The sequence below is a fragment of the Physella acuta genome, unplaced genomic scaffold, assembly GCF_028476545.2.
Source record: "Physella acuta isolate Inbredline_101_S28 unplaced genomic scaffold, ASM2847654v3 ptg000608l, whole genome shotgun sequence".
NCBI lineage: Eukaryota > Metazoa > Mollusca > Gastropoda > Physidae > Physella > Physella acuta.
In genome coordinates, this window is record NW_026732127.1 from 541,126 (window position 1) to 562,947 (window position 21,822).

General features: G+C 42.6%; 1 protein-coding gene across 1 annotated transcript; it reads left to right on the forward strand.

The window, feature by feature from the left end:
• Positions 1-320: 320 nt before the first annotated feature.
• On the forward strand, positions 321-18,903 carry LOC131947822 (transcription factor RFX4). The gene is made up of 14 exons (XM_059309159.1): positions 321-354; positions 3,065-3,128; positions 4,468-4,591; positions 5,456-5,517; positions 6,333-6,410; positions 7,020-7,155; positions 7,523-7,600; positions 9,083-9,258; positions 9,462-9,562; positions 10,506-10,709; positions 11,178-11,276; positions 11,477-11,590; positions 12,804-12,923; positions 18,776-18,903. Exons 1-14 carry the CDS (start codon positions 321-323, stop codon positions 18,901-18,903), a joined length of 1,518 nt encoding a protein of 505 aa, XP_059165142.1.
• Positions 18,904-21,822: the final 2,919 nt, after the last annotated feature.

A 21,822-nucleotide genomic window follows, 5' to 3' on the forward strand; every position in this document is an offset into this window, starting at 1 on the left:
GATTAGGATTAAAGATTAGACCATTTTCATCCTATTCATTCGGTTTATGAGTGGTGTTGGCTGAATTTTGGACCAGATAGACAGAAGCTCTACAGCTGATGTTGACTGGACAAGACACATGTCTCAGTGAGGTCAGGAGAAAATGAACATTTTGTGGACGTTGAAAACGTTACAACGACTTTGTTCACGTTCATCTAACGCTACTAGCTAGTTAGCGGTTGTTAAAAGAAACTGGACGTAACTAGCTAGTAGTGATGTCAGTTGTAAGTTGCTTGTTGTGTTGGTAAGGCATACGGCCACACACAAGTAGATCACCAACGATGGAGACGTTTGATGGAAAAACCACCAGCTCGGGTGAGTTTTTTTTCTAAATTGTAATCAACTACCTGACGTCTGATGCACATCAATGTTAGTTTATTATAACATTTTTTTTTACAATCACAAGACATTGAACATTTGTTAATCGAACCTGTTTTCTTAAGGATAAAGAAGACGAAAATCTGTTAAATATTATACAACAGACTTTACCATATGTATTTTAAAAAATCCTAAATTATTTTTAAAAGTATGTACATACACACCTATTAAAATAGACCATCACACCTAAGATATAAAGCCGCAGCTGTATAACAGCAATGATAAAACAAAAAATTCTACCAGACAAAACTTGACAGATGAAACTTGACAGGCAAAACTTGACATATGAAACTTTACAGACAAAACTTGACAGATGAAACTTACGACGGATGAAACTTAATATAGACAAAACTTGACATATGAAACTTGACAGACAAAACTTGACAGATGAAACTTACGACGGATGAAACTTAATATAGACAAAACTTGACATATGAAACTTGACAGACAAAACTTGACAGATGAAACTTACGACGGATGAAACTTAATATAGACAAAACTTGACAGATGAAACTTACGACAGACAAAACTTGCGACAGACAAAACTTGACAGATGAAACTTACGACAGACAAAACTTGCGACAGACAAAACTTGACAGATGAAACTTACTATACACAAAATTTGACAGATGAAACTTGACAGACAAAACTTGACAGATGAAACTTACGACAGACAAAACTTGACAGATGACAGCTGAAACTTACGATTACTTTCGGCTCTAAAACCCTAAATTTTCACATTAAATTTTCACATTCTAAGAAAAAAATGTGGATTTAAAAAATATTTTACACTTAAAAATATTAAAAGCCGTATTTAAAATATTTTAGAAATTGGAGATTGAACACAACTTTGAAGCCAGAAACATCTTCCGTGTACACCCGAATTTCCAGAAACATCTTCCGTGTACACCCACATTTCCATAAAACACCGTACAAATATGCGGGAGTTGTATGAAGATCATTTCCCTGATATTTCTCACCTGGGCCCGTCATGTGCCCCATTTACCTGCCCGTCATGTGCCCCATTTACCTGCCCGTCATGTGCCCCATTTACCTGCCCGTCATGTGCCCCATTTACCTGCCCGTCATGTGCCCCATTTACCTGCTCATTGTTAGGCCGCTCACACCGTGAATGGAACACTCCAGAACGCCCAGGTGTAACGACGTCATCATTCTAGCTGTCGTCGTCTCTCTCAGCCACAGGTGATGGTCATTACATGCTGGCCAGGTATTCGATCATTGGCCTGCCTGTTTGGCCAGGTACACGATCGTTCTCCTGCCTGTTTGGCCAGGTACATTGGCCTGCCTGTTTGGCCAGGTACACGATCATTCTCCTGCCTGTTTGGTCAGGTATAAACTGGCTACCCTGATACGGTTAATGGGGCGTGGCGACATTTTTGTCGTGAGCGTGATAAATGTCGTTAAATTCTTTTCAATGTCCGCACGGCGAAATAAAATGCCACCGATTTGTTTGAAGGATATCAAACATGGAAATACCACAAGTAGCTGAACATGTTCACGGACATTTTTAAAATTCCAAAATTTTAACAATTATCCTGGATATTGCTGTAAGACAGACACTGTAAGACCCCATGTCCCACCCCTCAGTCAGGGATCGAATCCCGACTACACACAGGACAGCCCACAGGACATCACATTGCTCTAATGAACTGTAAGTCTATGATTATATTTACTTCCCTCCTGGCTCTAATTAATTACACCCAGCAGTAGACTAATTAGACCGGATGTGGCCAGCTTGGATTTTGAGCTGGGTATGTAGGAATGGTAAAAAAAAAAACAACAATTTAAAAAATTAAAACTTTTAATTGAAGTATTGTAGTAACGTTTTTCCTGGATCCAAAGGGATTTATTTCCCTGGGGCCACCGGGATTTATTTCCTGGGGCCACCGTGATTTATTTCCTGGGGCCACCGGGATTTATTTCCTGGGGCCACCGGGATTTATTTCCTGGGGGCCACCGGTAGACTTTCTGACCGGTCCACCCTTAATTACCTCCCATGGGTATATTAATTGGTTCTTATGATTATGATAATTAAGTCTGTGATTATAATTATCTGTAATCATAATTCGTCTGGTTATAGTTAGTTCATGTGTGGAGTTGGTTAGTGTTATTAAAAGTGATGTCCACAGTATCCCTTTATTTGCCGAGGTCTTTGAAGCAGTTAACTCTACTTCATCTGTTCTATGTATCTGAAGCAGATAACTCTACTTCATCTCTTCTATGTATCTGAAGCAGATAACTCTACTTCATCTGTTCTATGTATCTGAAGCAGATAACTCTACTTCATCTCTTCTATGTATCTGAAGCAGATAACTCTACTTCATCTGTTCTACGTATCTGAAGCAGATAACTCTACTTCATCTGTTCTACGTATCTGAAGCAGATAACTCTACTTCATCTGTTCTACGTATCTGAAGCAGATAACTCTACTTCATCTGTTCTATGTATCTGAAGCAGATAACTCTACTTCATCTGTTCTATGTATCTGAAGCAGATAACTCTACTTCATCTGTTCTATGTATTTTGGGCACGGACGGGAAATCATGCTTGTGGATGCAAGGATTATCTGTTAATGAATTATCTTTCCGAAATATTTCGCAGATATTTTTTTTTTTTTGTATTTCAGCTTCATCCACTACAACAGAGAGAAAGGGTTCGAAACCTCATTCGACCCCCCTCACATTGAAATGGTAACATTTTGAACGATTTGACTGAATGCCAACGGACGGTAACATTTTGAATAATTTGGTTGATTTCCAATGGACAATCTGGAGTTGATGATGACCAACTTGACCTTTGTGTTCACATGTGATTGTGATTGTGGTTGGTTGAATTGAAATGATTGATTGAATGATTGACATGATTGAAATGTTTGACTCCTTAAATTGAATGCTGCTAATTAGAATGACAATAGGGATTTATCTTTCTTCGGTAAATAAGATGTTTTTTTTTTACACTTGGTGTCATAGTTTCAACAGATAATATGTTTTTTGTCTGACTTTCCTCTTGACTTGCTGTATATGACTGAAGCGATGCCTTGACTTAATGAGGTCATGACTGGTTCATATGACTTTCCACCATATTTGCTTGACTTTTATTTCTTCCGTTTTCAAAGTCAGTAAAAAAAATAGTTCAAGGTCTTTGATTTTGGGATTTTATATTTTCCTAATAATAACTGTGTTATATTATGTAGTAATGTAACTGTTTTTAAACAGTGATAAAAACTATTCAATATTTGTTATGTTGTAAAAATAACACGTAGTAAATTGGGAGTTAATTAAAATGACGATATGGGTAGTGTAGACCGTCAAGTGGTCAACTTCAATAGACCTTCTGTCAGATTTATAAACACTTCGTCCTTGAAACCAGTTTATAAACCGACTTAAAGTCAAGTATAATCTCGGAGTCTGATATATGTGTTAAGCGACTCAATAAGTCAGCATATGACTCTAGCCCTTACTGACATGACTGACGCCTGACTTGAGTGCTGTAGAGTCAGCTTATGACTGTACACTTGACTGACGCCTGACTTGAGTGCTGTAAAGTCAACTTTGACTGTACACATGACTGACGCCTGACTTGAGTGCTGTAAAGTCAGCTTATGACTGTACACTTGACTGACGCCAGACTTGAGTGCTGTAAAGTCAGCTTATGACTGTAGAGATGACTGACGCCTGACTTGAGTGCTGTAAAGTCAGCTTATGACTGTAGAGATGACTGACGCCTGACTTGAGTGCTGTAAAGTCAGCTTATGACTGTACACTTGACTGACGCCTGACTTGAGAGCTGTAAAGTCAGCTTATGACTGTATACTTGACTGACGCCAGACTTGAGTGCTGTAAAGTCAACTTATGACTGTACACTTGACTGACGCCAGACTTGAGTGAAGTCAGCTTATGACTGTACACTTGACTGACGCCTGACTTGAGTGCTGTAGAGTCAACTTATGACCTTACACTTGACTGACGCCTGACTTGAGTCCTGTAAAGTCAGCTTATGACTGTACACTTGACTGACGCATGTTCCCAGGCTCCAGGAGAACTATGAAATAGCTGAGGGGGTCTGTATCCCCCGGTCCACCCTCTACCAACACTACCTCAACTTCTGCCGGACCAACGACACAAACCCTGTCAACGCCGCGAGCTTCGGTAAGGTGAGTACAGCACCTGCTTCAGTGTGGGCACGTGAGTACATGTTAGCCGGCACATGCTTCAGTGTGGGCACGTGAGTACATTACAGCCGGCACATGCATCAACATGGTGAGTACATGACAGCCGGCACCTGCTTCAGTGTGGGCACGTGAGTACATTACAGCCGGCACCTGCTTCAGTGTGGGCACGTGAGTACATTACAGCCGGCAACTGCTTCAGTGTGGGCACGTGAGTACATTACAGCCGGCACCTGATTCAGTGTGGGCACGTGAGTACATTACAGCCGGCACCTGATTCAGTGTGGGCACGTGAGTACATTACAGCCGGCACCTGATTCAGTGTGGGCACGTGAGTACATTACAGCCGGCACCTGATTCAGTGTGGGCACGTGAGTACATTACAGCCGGCACCTGCACCTGCGTATAGCCAGGTTAGGCCACTAGGTCTACATTGTTCTACTCATCTGATTGTGTTCACTGTCCTGAAATCTCGCTAGAGATTGACAGAATGTTATCGGTTCATTTCTTCAATACACCGGTGTTGGTTTAAGTTTCTTTAACCCGTCTCAAAAATTTGAAAAAAAAATTATATTTTAAAATACAAGAGAGCTTAGCCTACAATGTGCATTAGTTGTTGTTAGCGTGTGTGACGAATATGTTAGGTGTCCTTTACTAGATAACTGTTTAAGTCTAAAGCCAAAACAAAAACGTCTACACAGATTTTAATCTATTTTGTTTTAAACCCAAAAAAAATTTCAGTCGATGTAGAGCCACTCGTTGCTGGCAATGTTTATCCAAATAGTCTATCGGTGGTTACAACCTTGATACATTATGTTAACAATATCTATTGTACACACATTTCTCCAGATAATCAGACAGCAGTTTCCTCAGATAACGACTCGACGTCTGGGTACTAGAGGGCAGTCCAAGTAAGCTTCATTAATTACCCTAATTAAAAACATTAATTAAATACCTTAATTAAATACCTTAATTAAAAGCCTTAATTAAATACCTTAATTAAAAGCCTTAAATAAAAACATGAATTAATTACCTTAATTAAAAGCCTTAATTAAATACCTTAATTAAAAGCCTTAATTAAATACCTTAATTAAAAGCCTTAATTAAATACCTTAATTAAAAGCCCTTATTAAATAAATACCTTAATTAAAAGCCTTAATTAAATACCTTAATTAAAAGCCTTAATTAAATACCTTAATTAAAAGCCCTTATTAAATAAATACCTTAATTAAATACCTTAATTAAAAGCCTTAATTAAATACCTTAATTAAAAGCCCTTATTAAATAAATACCTTAATTAAATACCTTAATTAAAAGCCTTAATTAAATACCTTAATTAAAAGCCTTAATTAAATACCTTAATTAAAAGCCTTAATTAAATACCTTAATAAAATGCTAGATTTCTGGCACTCACATACATAGTGAGACCAAATATGATTTTACAAGTTTTTGGCATTCGAAAATAATTGTTTTTCTACAGCTGTTAGACATAGTTAAAGGTGTAAATAAATTGTTTATATTACCAAAATATGTACCAAAATTGTCTAGCTAAAGCTACAGCTGTTAATGACCCAAAATTGTCTCGCTAAAGCTACAGCTATAAATGACCCAAAATTGTCCAGCTAAAGCTAATGTTATTAATGACACAAAAATGTGTTGATTAAGCTACAGCTATGAATGACCCAAAATTGTCCAGCTAAAGCTACAGCTATGACTATTGCTGCAGGTATCACTACTATGGAATTGGCGTGAGAGAAACGTCACATTTCTTTGATGAAGTTTTTTCTACACGGACTGAACACACGTGAGTACTTGACGTTGTTGGTCAGTTCGTTTGTCTAGGGGAGTCTGTCCTGTGTTTGGTGCACTGTGTTGGTGCACTCTCCTGTGTTGGTGCACTCTCCTGTGTTGGTGCACTGTGTTGGTACACTCTCCTGTGTTGGTGCACTGTGTTGGTGCACTGTGTTGGTGCACTGTGTTGGTACACTCTCCTGTGTTGGTGCACTCTCCTGTGTTGGTGCACTGTGTTGGTACACTCTCCTGTGTTGGTGCACTCTCCTGTGTTGGTGCACTGTGTTGGTGCACTCTCCTGTGTTGGTGCACTCTCCTGTGTTTTGTGAACTCTGTTAGTGCACCCTTCAATTTGTTAGTGCACTCTGATTGTGCGATAAATTTTTTTCTGTCATTTATGTTTTTCTAGCTACACTTAACACAGTTTTTAAAAGGTAGTACTTGAACATTGATGTAACTTGTACAGCTTCAAGTCTAACAACCTTTAGCAAAACATACTGTGAAAGATGCGTACACTTTAAACTGTACACAACTTGACTGTGTTTAATGTTCAACTATTGCAACTATTAAGACAAAATCTAACATAAAGTGGACTTTGCGGTACCAAATTATTTTCTCATAGTGTCACTGAGGGTACACGTGACCCAAGATGGCTGCATGTCTCAGCATCGACGTCACAATCTAAACACGTCATCTCGCTTCCTGAGTTCCCTGACGTCACACAGCTCACCCTCCCCGAGTGTATCGAGGTCAAGAAGGTCAGAACGGTTTCTTAAGTCACATCGTCTTAGTTCGGGTGCTTGTTGTTTTTTTAGCGGTGTTAGACCTAGTCACTGACACGACAAAATCACGTGACTACCCAACACTGACACGACAAAATCACGTGACTGCTGACATACACCTCTGCTATGATATTGACCAGTCAGCAATGTTTCGTATCAATTGTTTACATTGGTAAAAACTTTTGCTCTAACACAAATAAAATAATTATCATTAAAAAAGTTTTAAAAAACCCACGTTTTCTGATTGAACTAAAAAGTAGAAAATAAATGCTATACATCACAATAATGCAAGCGATCAACAGTTGATGACGTCACACGTGCTCACGTTAAACTCTTTCATCAGGTGACGTCGTTTCTCATCATGTACCACGCCCACTGTCAACGTCTGCTAGACAACATCGTCAGGGGAAACTTTGAGCAGGTCAGTGAGACAGGACAGATGTGTGTAGGGGGGGATTGATATGTGTGGGGGACAGGACAAATATGTGTGGGGGACAGATGTGTGTGGGGGACAGATGTGTGTGGGGGACAGATGTGTGTGGGGGACAGATGTGTGTAGGGGACAGGACAATTGTGTGTGGGGTCGGGACAAATGTTTGTGGGGGACAGGACAAATATGTGTGGGGGACATACGTGTGTGTGGGGGACAGATGTGTGGGGGGGGACAGATGTGTAGGGGATATGACAGATGTGTGTGGGGGACAGGACAGATGTGTGTGGGGGACAAATGTGTGTGGGAGACAGATGTGTGTGGGGGACATACGTGTGTGCGGGGGACAGATGTGTGGGGAACAGATGTATGGGATCAGATGTGTGTGGGGGACAGATGTGTGTGGGGGACAGATGTGTGTGGGGGACAGATGTGTGGGGGACAGATGTGTGTGGGAGACAGGACAGTTGTGTGTGGGAGACAGGACAGTTGTGTGTGGGGGACAGATGTGTGTGGGAGACAGGACAGTTATGTGTGGGAGACAGGACAGTTGTGTGTGGGGGACAGAACAAATGTTTGTGGAAGAGAGACGTGTGTGGGGGACAGATGTGTGGTGGACAGATGTGTGGGGGATAGGACAGATGTGTGGGGGACAGATGCGTGGGGGACAGATGTGTGTGGGAGACAGGACAGTTGTGTGTGGGGGACAGATGTGTGGGGGGGACAGATGTGTGGGGGACAGATGTCTGTGGGACAGATGTGTGGGGGACAGATGTGTGTGGGCGACAGGACAGTTGTGTGTGGGGGACAGATGTGTGTGGGGGAATAACGTGTGTGGGGGACAGTCGTGTGGGGGGGGGGGGGGGGGCAGATGTGTGTGAGGGACAAGACAGAAGTGTGTGGGGGACATATGTGTGGGGAACAGGACAGATGTGTGTGGGGCGACAGGACAGATGTGTGTGGGGCGACAGGACAGATGTGTGTGGGGACTGATGTGTGGTAGACAGATGTGTGTGGGGGACAGATGTGTGTGGAGCGACAGGACAGATGTGTGTGGGGGACAGGACAGATGTGTGTGGGGGCAGGACAGATGTGTGGGGGGGACAGGACAGACGTGTGTGGGGGCAGGACAGATGTGTGTGTGTGGGGGGGGAGGTGGACAAGACAGATATGTGTGTGGGGGGGGACAGACATGTGTGGGGGACAGGACAGATGGCGTGGGGGGACAGGACAGATGTGTGTGTGTGGGAGGGGGGGGGAACAAGACGGATGTGTGGGGGGGGGGGGAACACAAAATTAATGTATTAACCAATTTATCGCTTTCTGACTTGATCCCAAAATATGAAGTAAAAAAATATGACAGAAACTTGCGCACGTTATGCCGCAAATATTGCTTCTGACAAGTTTTCCTAAATGAATAAATTATGAATAAAAGCTTAAATTAATGAGTTTCGATGACGTCATCTGATGCAGGTCCACAGCCTTCTGCTTCACTTCTGGCAAGGCATGCCAGGTCACGTGGTGGCCATTCTAGGACATGACGTCATCGTTAAGCTGATTGGTGTCTGTGACGTCATCTTGTACAGGACGCTGTCCGACGTGTTTCTGCCGTCCGTCATGCCGTCCGTCATGCAGACTTTGTCGAACGGGTAAGTTTGACTGTAGCCTGACCTTGAACTTTTAGCGGTCATTGATACATCTTTTGACCTTAGACACGATGGATGACCTCAGGTATATTGACTGACTTTGACCATCGTGTTTGACCTTGGGAAGTTTTCTTGACCCTCGATATACTTCTGACCTTGGTCACCTTGTTCAACCTTGGCCTTAGTTATTGACCTTTAACCCACAGGTTGACCCAGGCGATCCGCAGGTTCACGAGACAGCTGGAGGCGTGGCTGAGGTCAGTGACCTCTGGTCTACCTGCTGGTCTACAGGCTGTCAAGTTAGAGCGTGAGTAGACAGGAAGTGACGTGTGTGATTGTTGATTGTGGCATCTTGTAGAGTGTGAATAGACAGGAAGTGCCGTGTGTGGCTCGTGGCATCTTGTAGATCGTGAGTGGATCTGAGGAGCCGTGTGTGTCACGGTCCATTAATTCGGTGTTTGATGGTTAATTGTGTACACCAGCTGCTAAGTATTTACATCAGCGTCATGGTTAGTTGATTAGATATGTAGATGTACATATAATGTTGAGTGGTTTTTTGATTCCGCTGATTGCATGAACTGGGGGCAGATAGAGGGTATGTTGTGATGTGATGTGCATGGACTGAGGGCAGATAGAGGGTATGTTGTGATGTGATGTGCATGGACTGAGGGCAGATAGAGGGTATGTTGTGATGTGATGTGTATGAACTGGGGGCAGATAGAGGGTATGTTGTGATGTGATGTGTATGAACTGGGGGCAGATAGAGGGTATGTTGTGATGTGATGTGTATGAACTGGGGGCAGATAGAGGGTATGTTGTGATGTGATGTGTATGAACTGGGGGCAGATAGAGGGTATGTTGTGATGTGATGTGTATGAAATGTGTGTATGTAGGACGAATCACTGCAGGGGTGATGTGTACACGGGTGTGTTGACGTGTATGTTGTATGTGTACACGGTAGTATTGCGTTAGGCCGGGTGTGTTGACGTGTATGTTGTTGTATGAAGTGAACAAAGGAAGCGACTGGTCGAGTGACAGCGGGTGTGTTGTGGGCGGGAGATGGTGTGTAGGGATGGATGGGGATGGCAGTTGGAGGTGAAGGTGGGAAGTGGGAGGTAGCTTGGTTGTGTTTAGGAGCAGATAAACAGATACAACAGAATGTAGCCTCAGCTGATGTATGTCGGTGTGTCCCTCGCACGAACGTTCCAAACGTCTACTTGAGAATATATTTCTTGTTTCCATGGAAACAGTAGCCAGAGCGTTCTGTCAGATTTTGAAGCGTCAGACGTCACTGAACCATCTGATCCAGGCGTCACGTGGCGTCATCGACTCCTCTGACGCAGCGAGTCAGCTGCTCTCTGATTGGATGAAGGTGGATCACGTGAGCATCTTGAAGCAGACGTTGTACACGGTGGAGCGATCCACCGAGATGGACCACACGCTCCTCCACCAGAGTAAGTTGGCCCTCACACCTCACACACTCCCACACCAGAGTATGTTGGCCTTCAAATACATCCAGAGGCGTCGCAAGGCGGGGGTGCAGACCGCACCGGATCACAACATTTAGGGGGGGGGGGGTGACACCAAGATAAAAAAATTGAAATTATATAATAGAAAAATGCTTTTCGTTAGTTTGATTAATGATTAATCAGAGTTAAAAAGTCTTTTAAATAAAAAATTCCGATATGGGGGAGGGGGTGACTACTGGACGTAAACCTGCCAATTATAGAGAAAACAATTTTACATATAGCTGGATTACATACAATATATGTATATATATATATATATATATATATATATATATATATATATATATATATATATATATATATATATATATATATATATATATATATATATATATATATATATATGTTTTCTTACATCTGTTTCAGTGTGTAATGTGCTTACATCTGTTTCAGTGTGTAACGAGTTTGAAAAGCTGTTGGAACAACACGCCCCTATTGAGACCTACATGTGTTGGCTGGATCACGTGGTACAGACTTGCGTTGTTAAGGTAAACAAAATGGCGTCTGTAGCTACGTAAGGCTTGGCTGACTAAAAACAATTAACTTTTCCAAACTCTGCTTAATTAAAAACAATTAACGTATCTAGCTTTTAATACGAATTAAAGTAAGCACATGACTATATCACACTGTAATGAGATGTAATTTGATGCTTACATCCCAGTTCTGTAGCACGACCCCCGGCTTGTCACCTCGTGTGCCCACCCCCGGGCCGCTACACCGTGTCTGCAGACAGTTCCTGCTGGTGTGGTCCTGCTTCGGCTCGCGGGTCCTGAGGGACATGACGCTACAAGGTGCACCGAGTTTTGGTGAGTCAAATGGTGCACCGAGTTTTGGTGAGTCAAAGGGTGCACCGAGTTTTGGTGAGTCAAAGGGTGCACCGAGTTTTGGTGAGTCAAAGGGTGCACCGAGTTTTGGTGAGTCAAAGGGTGCACAAAGTTTTGGTGAGTCAAAGGGTGCACAAAGTTTTGGTGAGTCAAAGGGTGCACAAAGTTTTGGTGAGTCAAAGGGTGCACCGAGTTTTGGTGAGTCAAAGGGTGCACCGAGTTTTGGTGAGTCAAAGGGTGCACCGAGTTTTGGTGAGTCAAAGGGTGCACAAAGTTTTGGTGAGTCAAAGGGTGCACAAAGTTTTGGTGAGTCAAAGGGTGCACAAAGTTTTGGTGAGTCAAAGGGTGCACCGAGTTTTGGTGAGTCAAAGGTTGCACCGAGTTTTGGTGAGTCGGGGTCAAAGGGTGCATTTAATGGTTCACAGATATTTTAACTGTATCCCACAGGATCCTTCCACCTCCTCCACCTAACATTTACCTGTATCCCACAGGATCCTTCCACCTCCTCCACCTAAAATTTACCTGTATCCCACAGGATCCTTCCACCTCCTCCACCTAAAATTTACCTGTATCCCACAGGATCCTTCCACCTCCTCCACCCAACATTTACCTGTATCCCACAGGATCATTCCACCAGCTCCACCTAAAATTTACCTGTATCCCACAGGATCCTTCCACCTCCTCCACCTAAAATTTACCTGTATCCCACAGGATCCTTCCACCTCCTCCACCTAAAATTTACCTGTATCCCACAGGATCCTTCCACCTCCTCCACCCAACATTTACCTGTATCCCACAGGATCATTCCACCAGCTCCACCTAAAATTTACCTGTATCCCACAGGATCCTTCCACCTCCTCCACCTAAAATTTACCTGTATCCCACAGGATCATTCCACCAGCTCCACCTAAAATTTACCTGTATCCCACAGGATCATTCCACCAGCTCCACCTAAAATTTACCTGTATCCCACAGGATCCTTCCACCTGCTCCACCTAAAATTTACCTGTATCCTACAGGATCCTTCCACTTGCTCCACCTAAAATTTACCTGTATCCCACAGGATCCTTCCACCTGCTCCACCTAACATTTACCTGTATCCCACAGGATCCTTCCACCTGCTCCACCTAACATTTACCTGTATCCCACAGGATCCTTCCACCTGCTCCACCTAACATTTACCTGTATCCCACAGGATCCTTCCACCTGCTCCACCTAACATTTAACGACTACATCCACTACCGCATTGAACTGCTCCACCTGACAGAAAAATCAAACGAGTTTCTGCGTGCTATTCAAGGGGAGGTAACTCAAGGTGAGTTAACAATTTTTAAAATTTCCCCGGTTACCGCCCTTAGCTATGACCGCTTCGTTCTCCTACTTGGACTAGCTACAGGTCAGACGTTCCCTGAAGATAAAGAATTCACTTGTCTATTTATGGCATATCGAAGTCATGTTGCTACAAGATAAGGCGCGATCGTGGGAAGATGACAATACGGAAATGTTTTTCGTGTGGGCGTTGTTTTGGTGTGTGTGTGTGTTTGAAAGGGTGTGTGTGTGTGTGGTTGAAGGGTTGTGTGTGTGTGTGTGTGTGGTTGAAGGGTTGTGTGTGTGTGTGAATGTTTGTAAGTAATTTCGTATAAAAGTGTAGTGGTGTATTTATAATGTCTGTGGTGTCTTTTAGTATATGTGTATCTATTTGTGTGTGTCGCTATTAATTTATCTTTGTCCAGAACTTATATTCATATATTAATATATATATATATATATATATATATATAGGCCTATATATATATATATATATATATATATATATATATATATATATACCTGTATGTCCATATAAGTACTGTACACTGTTTAATAGTTAAGCTTTTTAAAGGTTACATCTGTATATACATATGAATCATTACAGACATAAGTTTATAAAGCGAATTTATTTTTAGCCAATAATAGTGTCTTCAAGTGCATTAGAAAAGAGACAGTAAGCACCTACTTACCTAGGATAGGATGAAGTAGAACGAAGATAAGCGTAGGTCACTGCTTATGATTTGAAACAGTTCTGTCCTAGAGGACAGTTTTTGAGTCGAGCAAAAATTTGTTGTTGTTTTTTTGCTTTATTCCCCACAAATTAATTTTATTAATGGCGCTAGAACAAACTAACCAGTGTACGTGAGTAGTTCTAGTGCATGCACCCCATTCACTCATCTCTACACACGTGTAACCGTTCACAGTCAACACCTGACTGACTGGCTGACTGACTGACTGACTGACTGACTGACTGACTGACTGACTGACTGACTGACTTACCGACTGACTGACTGACTGACTGGCTGGCTGGCTGGCTGGCTGGCTGGCTGGCTGACTGACTGACTGACTGACTGACAGACTGACTGACTGACTGACTGACTGACTGACTGACTTACTGACTTACCGACTGACTGACTGACTGACTGGCTGGCTGGCTGGCTGGCTGGCTGGCTGGCTGACTGACTGACTGACTGACTGACTGACTGATCGAATAATCGCCACTAGACTAAATAGTCAACTTCAAATTAACTTTTCGGTGAAATCCGCCTACCAACTTACAGACAGACAGACGGACGGATAGACAGACAGACAGACAGACAGACAGACGGACAGACAAACAGACCAAACCCAGCTCACATAAGATGACAGACAGAGAGACAGACAGACGGACGGACGGACAGACAGACAGACAGACAGACAGACAGACAGACAGACAGACAGAGAGACAGACAGACGGACGGACGGACAGACAGACAGACAGACAGACAGACAGACAGACAGACAGACAGACAGACAGACAGACAGACAGACGGGAAGACAGACAGACAGACTCTGTAAAGAAAAAAAATGTTGTAATTGAGAAATGCATCGACCCACGCCCGCGGCATGTAACAGATAGAAATGTACTCACACAAACCTGTACGTGTTGCTTACTCCAACAGTCGATTACTGGAAGTAGTTTACTAGCATTACCTGCATTACTTTACTAGCAGTCGATTACTAGCAGTCGATTACTGGAAGTAGTTCACTAGCATTACCTGCATTACTTTACTAGCAGTCGATTCCTAGCAGTCGATTACTTGCAGTCGATTACTAGCAGTCGATTACTAGCAGTCGATTACTAGCAGTCGATTACTAGCAGTCGATTACTAGCATTCGGTTACTAGCATTCGGTTACTAGTATTTTATTATCAGTGGTAGAACGTTCAGCTATTAGCCCGAATGTCTTGAGTTCGGATTTCGATCCGGATTCCTGAGTCCACTCAGCTCTAATGGGTACCTGACTTACGTTGTAGAAAGTAGAAAGTAAAATTGGCTGGGCATTTTGCTGACGACACTATCTTATGCCGAGGTTAAAAAAATTAAGAACTCTACTGCATCTGTTCCATGAATTTTTAAGTCTGGAAAGTTTTTCTTTACTTCTAGTTTTTTTGTATTCTATAAATAGCATTTGATTACCTGTATTATTTTACTAGCATTAGATTATTAGCATTCGATTACTAGCAATCGATTACTAGCAATCGATTACTAACATTTTTTAATACACAACCTGCGTATGCACATTATTGGCACTTACTTGGTGTATGCATCAATGTAGGACTACACTTTAGCTAAGTTTACACTACAGATTTTGAACTTGACCTAAACCCACCCAGCGAAAGAGAGAGAGAGAGACACACACAAAGAGTGAGAGCGAGACAGAGAGAGCAGAGTTTCTTCCAGGCATCTCTTCGCCCCCCCCCCCCCCCCCCGAAAAATTTTACCGCCCTCCCCCCGAACGAAATGAAATTTATATAATTCATATAGAAAATATATACTATTAACAGTGTGTGTCCCCCCCCCCCCCCCCGAAGAAAATCTACCGCCCCCCCCCCCCGAAAGTTTCAAGTGCCCCCCCCCCCGGAGAAAAAAGTCTGGAAGAAACACTGGGAGAGAGAGAGAGAAAGATATAGTATCTGAATTGTTTAACTTCGAACTGCGACATGATGTCAATATTTTATCATCGATTATATCTCTCTGTTAACATAGTACGAATCAATCATACCACTCTACCAATCGATCATATGACTCCACCAATCGATCATATAGCTATACCGAGGCAAGCACAATACACTTCCCTTTCTGCCGATCATAAAACAGGATCAAGGGAAAAAAACGGCAATTGTTTAAAAATTTAGACTCAAGTTCTTAGCGTTGTCCATTGTTGATTGAAGGTAAGGTACATCAAACAAAGAATGTTCCAGTGTGTTGACCTTATCGATGGAGCGTAGTACAGCAGGGATTTCAACAGTAAACAGTGAATTACACAATAAACAGCGGTGACTAAAACAACAAACAGCAGTGACTAAAACAACAAACAGAATATCTAAAACAACAAACAGAATATCTAAAACAACAAACAGAATATCTAAAACAACAAACAGAATATCTAAAACAACAAACAGAATATCTAAAACAACAAATACCAGTGACTAAAACAACAAACAGCGGTGACTAAAACAACAAACAGCAAGACTAACCACCTTTGAGTACTGAGGTACCGATACAGTTGAGATAAAGAGTTCACGATTGATGTAACCATTGGGACATTTCTTCAGAGGGGAAGGGGGTGGGGGGGGGGGGGGACGGAGGCGAGGCTTTGTTGAATTAAGTACAGCATTGGATGGCATTATGGGGGATTTTTCATGACACACATCCCTGGGGTAGGGGTTGATCCGTGGGGGCACGCGATGTATGGGTGGTCAGTATGTGGGGGGGAGAGAACAGTCTGACGACATAGCGATGTATGGGTGGTCAGTATGTGGGGCGGAGAGGACAGTCTGACGACATAACGATGTATGGATGGTCAGTATGTGGGGCGGAGAGGACAGTCTGACGACATAACGATGTATGGATGGTCAGTATGTGGGGGGGAGAGGACAGTCTGACGACATAACGATGTATGGATGGTCAGTATGTTGGGCGGAGAGGACAGTCTGACGACACAACGATGTATGGATGGTCAGTATGTGGGGGGGGGAGAGGACAGTCTGACGACACAACGATGTATGGATGGTCAGATTTTAGGACGGAGAGGACAGTCTGACGACATAACAGTTGTTGGATGGTCAGATTTTAGGACGGAGAGGACAGTCTGACGACATAACAGTTGTTGGATGGTCAGATTTTAGGACGGAGAGGACAGTCTGACGACACAACGATGTATGGATGGTCAGTATGTGGGGCGGAGAGGACAGTCTGACGACATAAAGATGTATGGATGGTCAGATTTTAGGACGGAGAGGACAGTCTGACGACATAAAGATGTATGGGTGGTCAGTATGTGGGGCGGAGAGGACAGTCTGACGACATAACGATGTATGGGTGGTCAGATTTTAGGACGGAGAGGACAGTCTGACGACATAACAGTTGTTGGATGGTCAGATTTTAGGACGGAGAGGACAGTCTGACGACACAACGATGTATGGATGGTCAGTATGTGGGGCGGAGAGGACAGTCTGACGACATAACAGTTGTTGGATGACTGGGGACTATGACGACATAACTGATGCGGTAATTACTCGGGGGGGGGGGGGGGTAATGATGGGGGAGATATGTCCGGGGGGTAATTGACGGGGGTGGGGGTAATGTCCTGTTCCCTTGCCCAACAGCCCCCCTCCATGACACCACCCTCCTTGCCTCAATGTCCATGTCCCCATCACCTTTATATGGTGATGATGTCCTCACTGCCTCAATGTCCATGTCCCCATCACCTTTATATGGTGATGATGTCCTCACTGCCTCAATGTCCATGTCCCCATCACCTTTATATGGTGATGATGTCCTCACTGCCTCAATGTCCATGTCCCCATCACCTTTATGATGATGTCCTCACTACCTCAATGTCCATGTCCACATCACCTTTATATGGTGATGATGTCCTCACTGCCTCAATGTCCATGTCCACATCACCTTTATATGGTGGTGATGTCCTCACTGCCTCAATGTCCATGTCCACATCACCTTTATATGGTGATGATGTCATCACTGCCTCAATGTCCATGTCCACATCACCTTTATGATGATGTACTCACTGCCTCAATGTCCATGTCCCCATCACCTTTATGATGATGTCCTCACTACCAGCCTACCTTATTGTCCGTCCCCAGAGAGTCATGCACTCAGCCAACCTGCACGCTCCACACACTGCTCACCCACAAGATGGCTGGAAAAAGGCACCGGCTCGTACAACCTTGACCATCACAGTTCGGCCTTGACCTACCTCGACAGCGACCAATCGATTCTAGGTAACGAGAAGTTTTAAATCTAATTAATCAGCCGTCACATGGAGCGTGTCAATCAGCAGGTAACTAATTAGTCGTCAGCTCGAGCACGTCAATTAGCAGGTAAAACAAGCCACCATTTCAAGCTTCTGATGCTGGTCGGTGTTTAATTATTTTTTAACCCAACGGCGTTTGAAAAAAAAAAAAACATGAAAGGTATGTCTCTTTTATCCGATATGCAACTTGTGCATCAAAGATTTTCCCAGATATCCCTTAAGATTTTTTGGTAGATCTCTCCTGGTATCTGCTGCCTTTTGTTGGAAGATCTTTCTGGAAACTTCCATTGCTTTGAAGCAAAACTCGGCTAGAACAATGTTTGTGTAAACAAAATGACGTAGTAAAACAACGAATCTTGTGATTACTTTCAATCCAGCATGTTTACAAACTTGACTAACCACATAAACAGTTGCTGATCTTAAAATCTGTGAACATGTTAATTGTGTTAAAAAAACAATCTTTAATCATCTTTCATCAATTAAGGCTGAAAGCTGAATATTTGTATAATTCGTGATACAAACGTGGGCAAATATTTAACAATCCCATTAACATAATCATTAATCTAAGATGTTATCGGCAATATTTGTGAATCATGTTTGACCAGATAATTTCTGTCTTCTGCCAGACTTTGACCAGACAATTTCTGTCTTCTGCCAGACTTTGACCAGACAATTTCTGTCTTCTGCCAGACTTTAACCAGACAATTTCTGTCTTCTGCCAGACTTTGAGCAGACAATTTCTGTCTTATGCCAGACTTTGACCAGACAATTTCTGTCTTCTGCCAGACTTTGAGCAGACAATTTCTGTCTTCTGCCAGACTTTGACAGCGAGTACTGCAGTAGCGAGGACGATTCGCTTGACCAGTCACGTGATGGGTTTTTCTCTGACGTCACAGACTATGGCGCCACAGGGACCTGTCTGCCGGAGTCTAGTCACGTGGGGTAGGTAGACGCCTGACTCTTGCGTCAGTGGCATCTGAGAGTCATGTCACGTGGGGTAGATAGACGCCTGACTCTTGCGCTATAATCATGTCAGCACTATAATCATATCAGCACTATAATCATGTCAGCACTATAATCATGTTAGCACTATAATCATGTTAGCACTATAATAATGTCAGCACTATAATCATGTCAGCACTATAATCATGTCAGCACTGTAATCATGTTAGCACTATAATCATGTCAGAACTATAATCATGCCGGCACTATAATCATGTTAGCACTATAATCATGTCAGCACTATAATCATGTCAGCACTATAATCATGCCGGCACCATAATCATGTTAGCACTATAATTATGTCAGAAATATAATCATACAAACCATACAATCGTACACACGTTATAATCATACATACACGACAATCGTATATGTGTCATGCCTTGAATATATATCACGCGGTATAACCACAAGTATTATTTAATCATCCATACATTATAATCATGCACGCCGTATGATGACGAAGGCCCCTCGGTATATCCCGAATGGTCACGCACACCTTCAACAATTCTTCCCCAACATTTGTATCTTCAATACAATGTTTACATCTCTTGACGTGAGTTACCTCCCTGCATTTAACAAGTTGTGTTCAGGTTTTGACGTGAGTTACTTCCCTGCATTTAACAAGTTGTGTACACGTTTTGACGTGAGTTACTTCCCTGCATTTAACAAGTTGTGTACACGTTTTGACGTGAGTTACTTCCCTGCATTTAACAAGTCGTCTACACGTTTTGACGTGAGTTACCTCCCTGCATTTTATACATTGTTTACAAGTCCCCTGCCGAGTTTCTCACACGTCCTGATCCAACCCCCACCCAACCCAACCCCACCCAACCAACCCCACCCAACCCAACCCAACCCCACTCCACCCAACCACGAAAATCATGAATATCAATTGAAAAGATTAGCACGGCGTTTAAAATGCCCCCCCCCCCCCGTCCCCCCCCCCCCCCTCCCCCTGTGTGATAGAGTTCGCCTGTCCTACACGTTTGAAGTTTGGAGACTTTGGCCGGGCGATGTGGGCCATAGTTCTCTGGGCCATGTGTGTCGGCTCTAGGCCAACGTTCACTGACGCGGTACGTGGTAGACTAGCACCCGTACCCCACACGGTGTCCTGTTGGAGGACATTGTCCTGTTGAAGGACAGTGCTCTGGATGATGGTGCGATATATCACACTGTGGTGGATGTTGGATGATAGGAATATTTGACATTGACGGCAGGTTAGCCGGGAATAGGTCAAACTGATTAGAAAATGTGGGTCACTATCATTGGCTAAAAATAGCATATCTGTGACACACTACATCGCTATTGGCATTGGGGAGTTTACAATTGACAATATTGACTGTGTTTATTGAAATGACTATATATAATGACTATATATATATATATATATATATATATATATATATATATATATATATATATATATATACATTAGGGAGGGTGAGGGAGGATTATTGTCCTTTAAAAGCTACTGGTTTAAAGCAAAATATTTTCAGTGGCAGCGTTGGTAGTGTTGAATTCACAAATTATGAGTTACAAGACAGTAGAAAATAAAACAACTAAATAGCGGTGTATGCTTACGGTGTGGGTCAGCTCGTGTACTATAAACCCCCAACCCCGTGACAACCCGCCCGCAGCGCGACTGCTCAACCACACGGTACTTTTGTCAGAAGAATAAAGCTGAGAGAGTGGGCTAATTGAGACCATTGCGCAGCTATAAAGGAATAAATTGAGACCATTGCGCAGCTATAAAGGAATAAATTGAGACCATTGCGCAGCTATAAAGGAATAAATTGAGACCATTGCGCAGCTATAAAGGAATAAATTGAGACCATTGCGCAGCTATAAAGGAATAAATTGAGACCATTGCGCAGCTATAAAGGAATAAATTGAGACCATTGCGCAGCTATAAAGGAATAAATTGAGACCATTGCGCAGCTATAAAGGAATAAATTGAGACCATTGCGCAGCTATAAAGGAATAAATTGAGACCATTGCGCAGCTATAAAGGAATAAATTGAGACCATTGCGCAGCTATAAAGGAATAAATTGAGACCATTGCGCAGCTATAAAGGAATAAATTGAGACCATTGCGCAGCTATAAAGGAATAAATTGAGACCATTGCGCAGCTATAAAGGAATAAATTGAGACCATTGCGCAGCTATAAAGGAATAAATTGAGACCATTGCGCAGCTATAAAGGAATAAATTGAGACCATTGCGCAGCTATAAAGGAATAAATTGAGACCATTGCGCAGCTATAAAGGAATAAATTGAGACCATTGCGCAGCTATAAAGGAATAAATTGAGACCATTGCGCAGCTATAAAGGAATAAATTGAGACCATTGCGCAGCTATAAAGGAATAAATTGAGACCATTGCGCAGCTATAAAGGAATAAATTGAGACCATTGCGCAGCTATAAAGGAATAAATTGAGACCATTGCGCAGCTATAAAGGAATAAATTGAGACCATTGCGCAGCTATAAAGGAATAAATTGAGACCATTGCGCAGCTATAAAGGAATAAATTGAGACCATTGCGCAGCTATAAAGGAATAAATTGAGACCATTGCGCAGCTATAAAGGAATAAATTGAGACCATTGCGCAGCTATAAAGGAATAAATTGAGACCATTGCGCAGCTATAAAGGAATAAATTGAGACCATTGCGCAGCTATAAAGGAATAAATTGAGACCATTGCGCAGCTATAAAGGAATAAATTGAGACCATTGCGCAGCTATAAAGGAATAAATTGAGACCATTGCGCAGCTATAAAGGAATAAATTGAGACCATTGCGCAGCTATAAAGGAATAAATTGAGACCATTGCGCAGCTATAAAGGAATAAATTGAGACCATT

Bases quoted from the DNA above. Each gene is read 5' to 3' on its own strand.
- LOC131947822 (XM_059309159.1), top strand. From the start codon at position 321: ATGGAGACGTTTGATGGAAAAACCACCAGCTCGG. The intron at 5,518-6,332 runs GTAAGCTTCATT...CTATTGCTGCAG, and splicing joins GGTACTAGAGGGCAGTCCAA to GTATCACTACTATGGAATTG. The intron at 10,710-11,177 runs GTAAGTTGGCCC...CATCTGTTTCAG, and splicing joins CCACACGCTCCTCCACCAGA to TGTGTAACGAGTTTGAAAAG.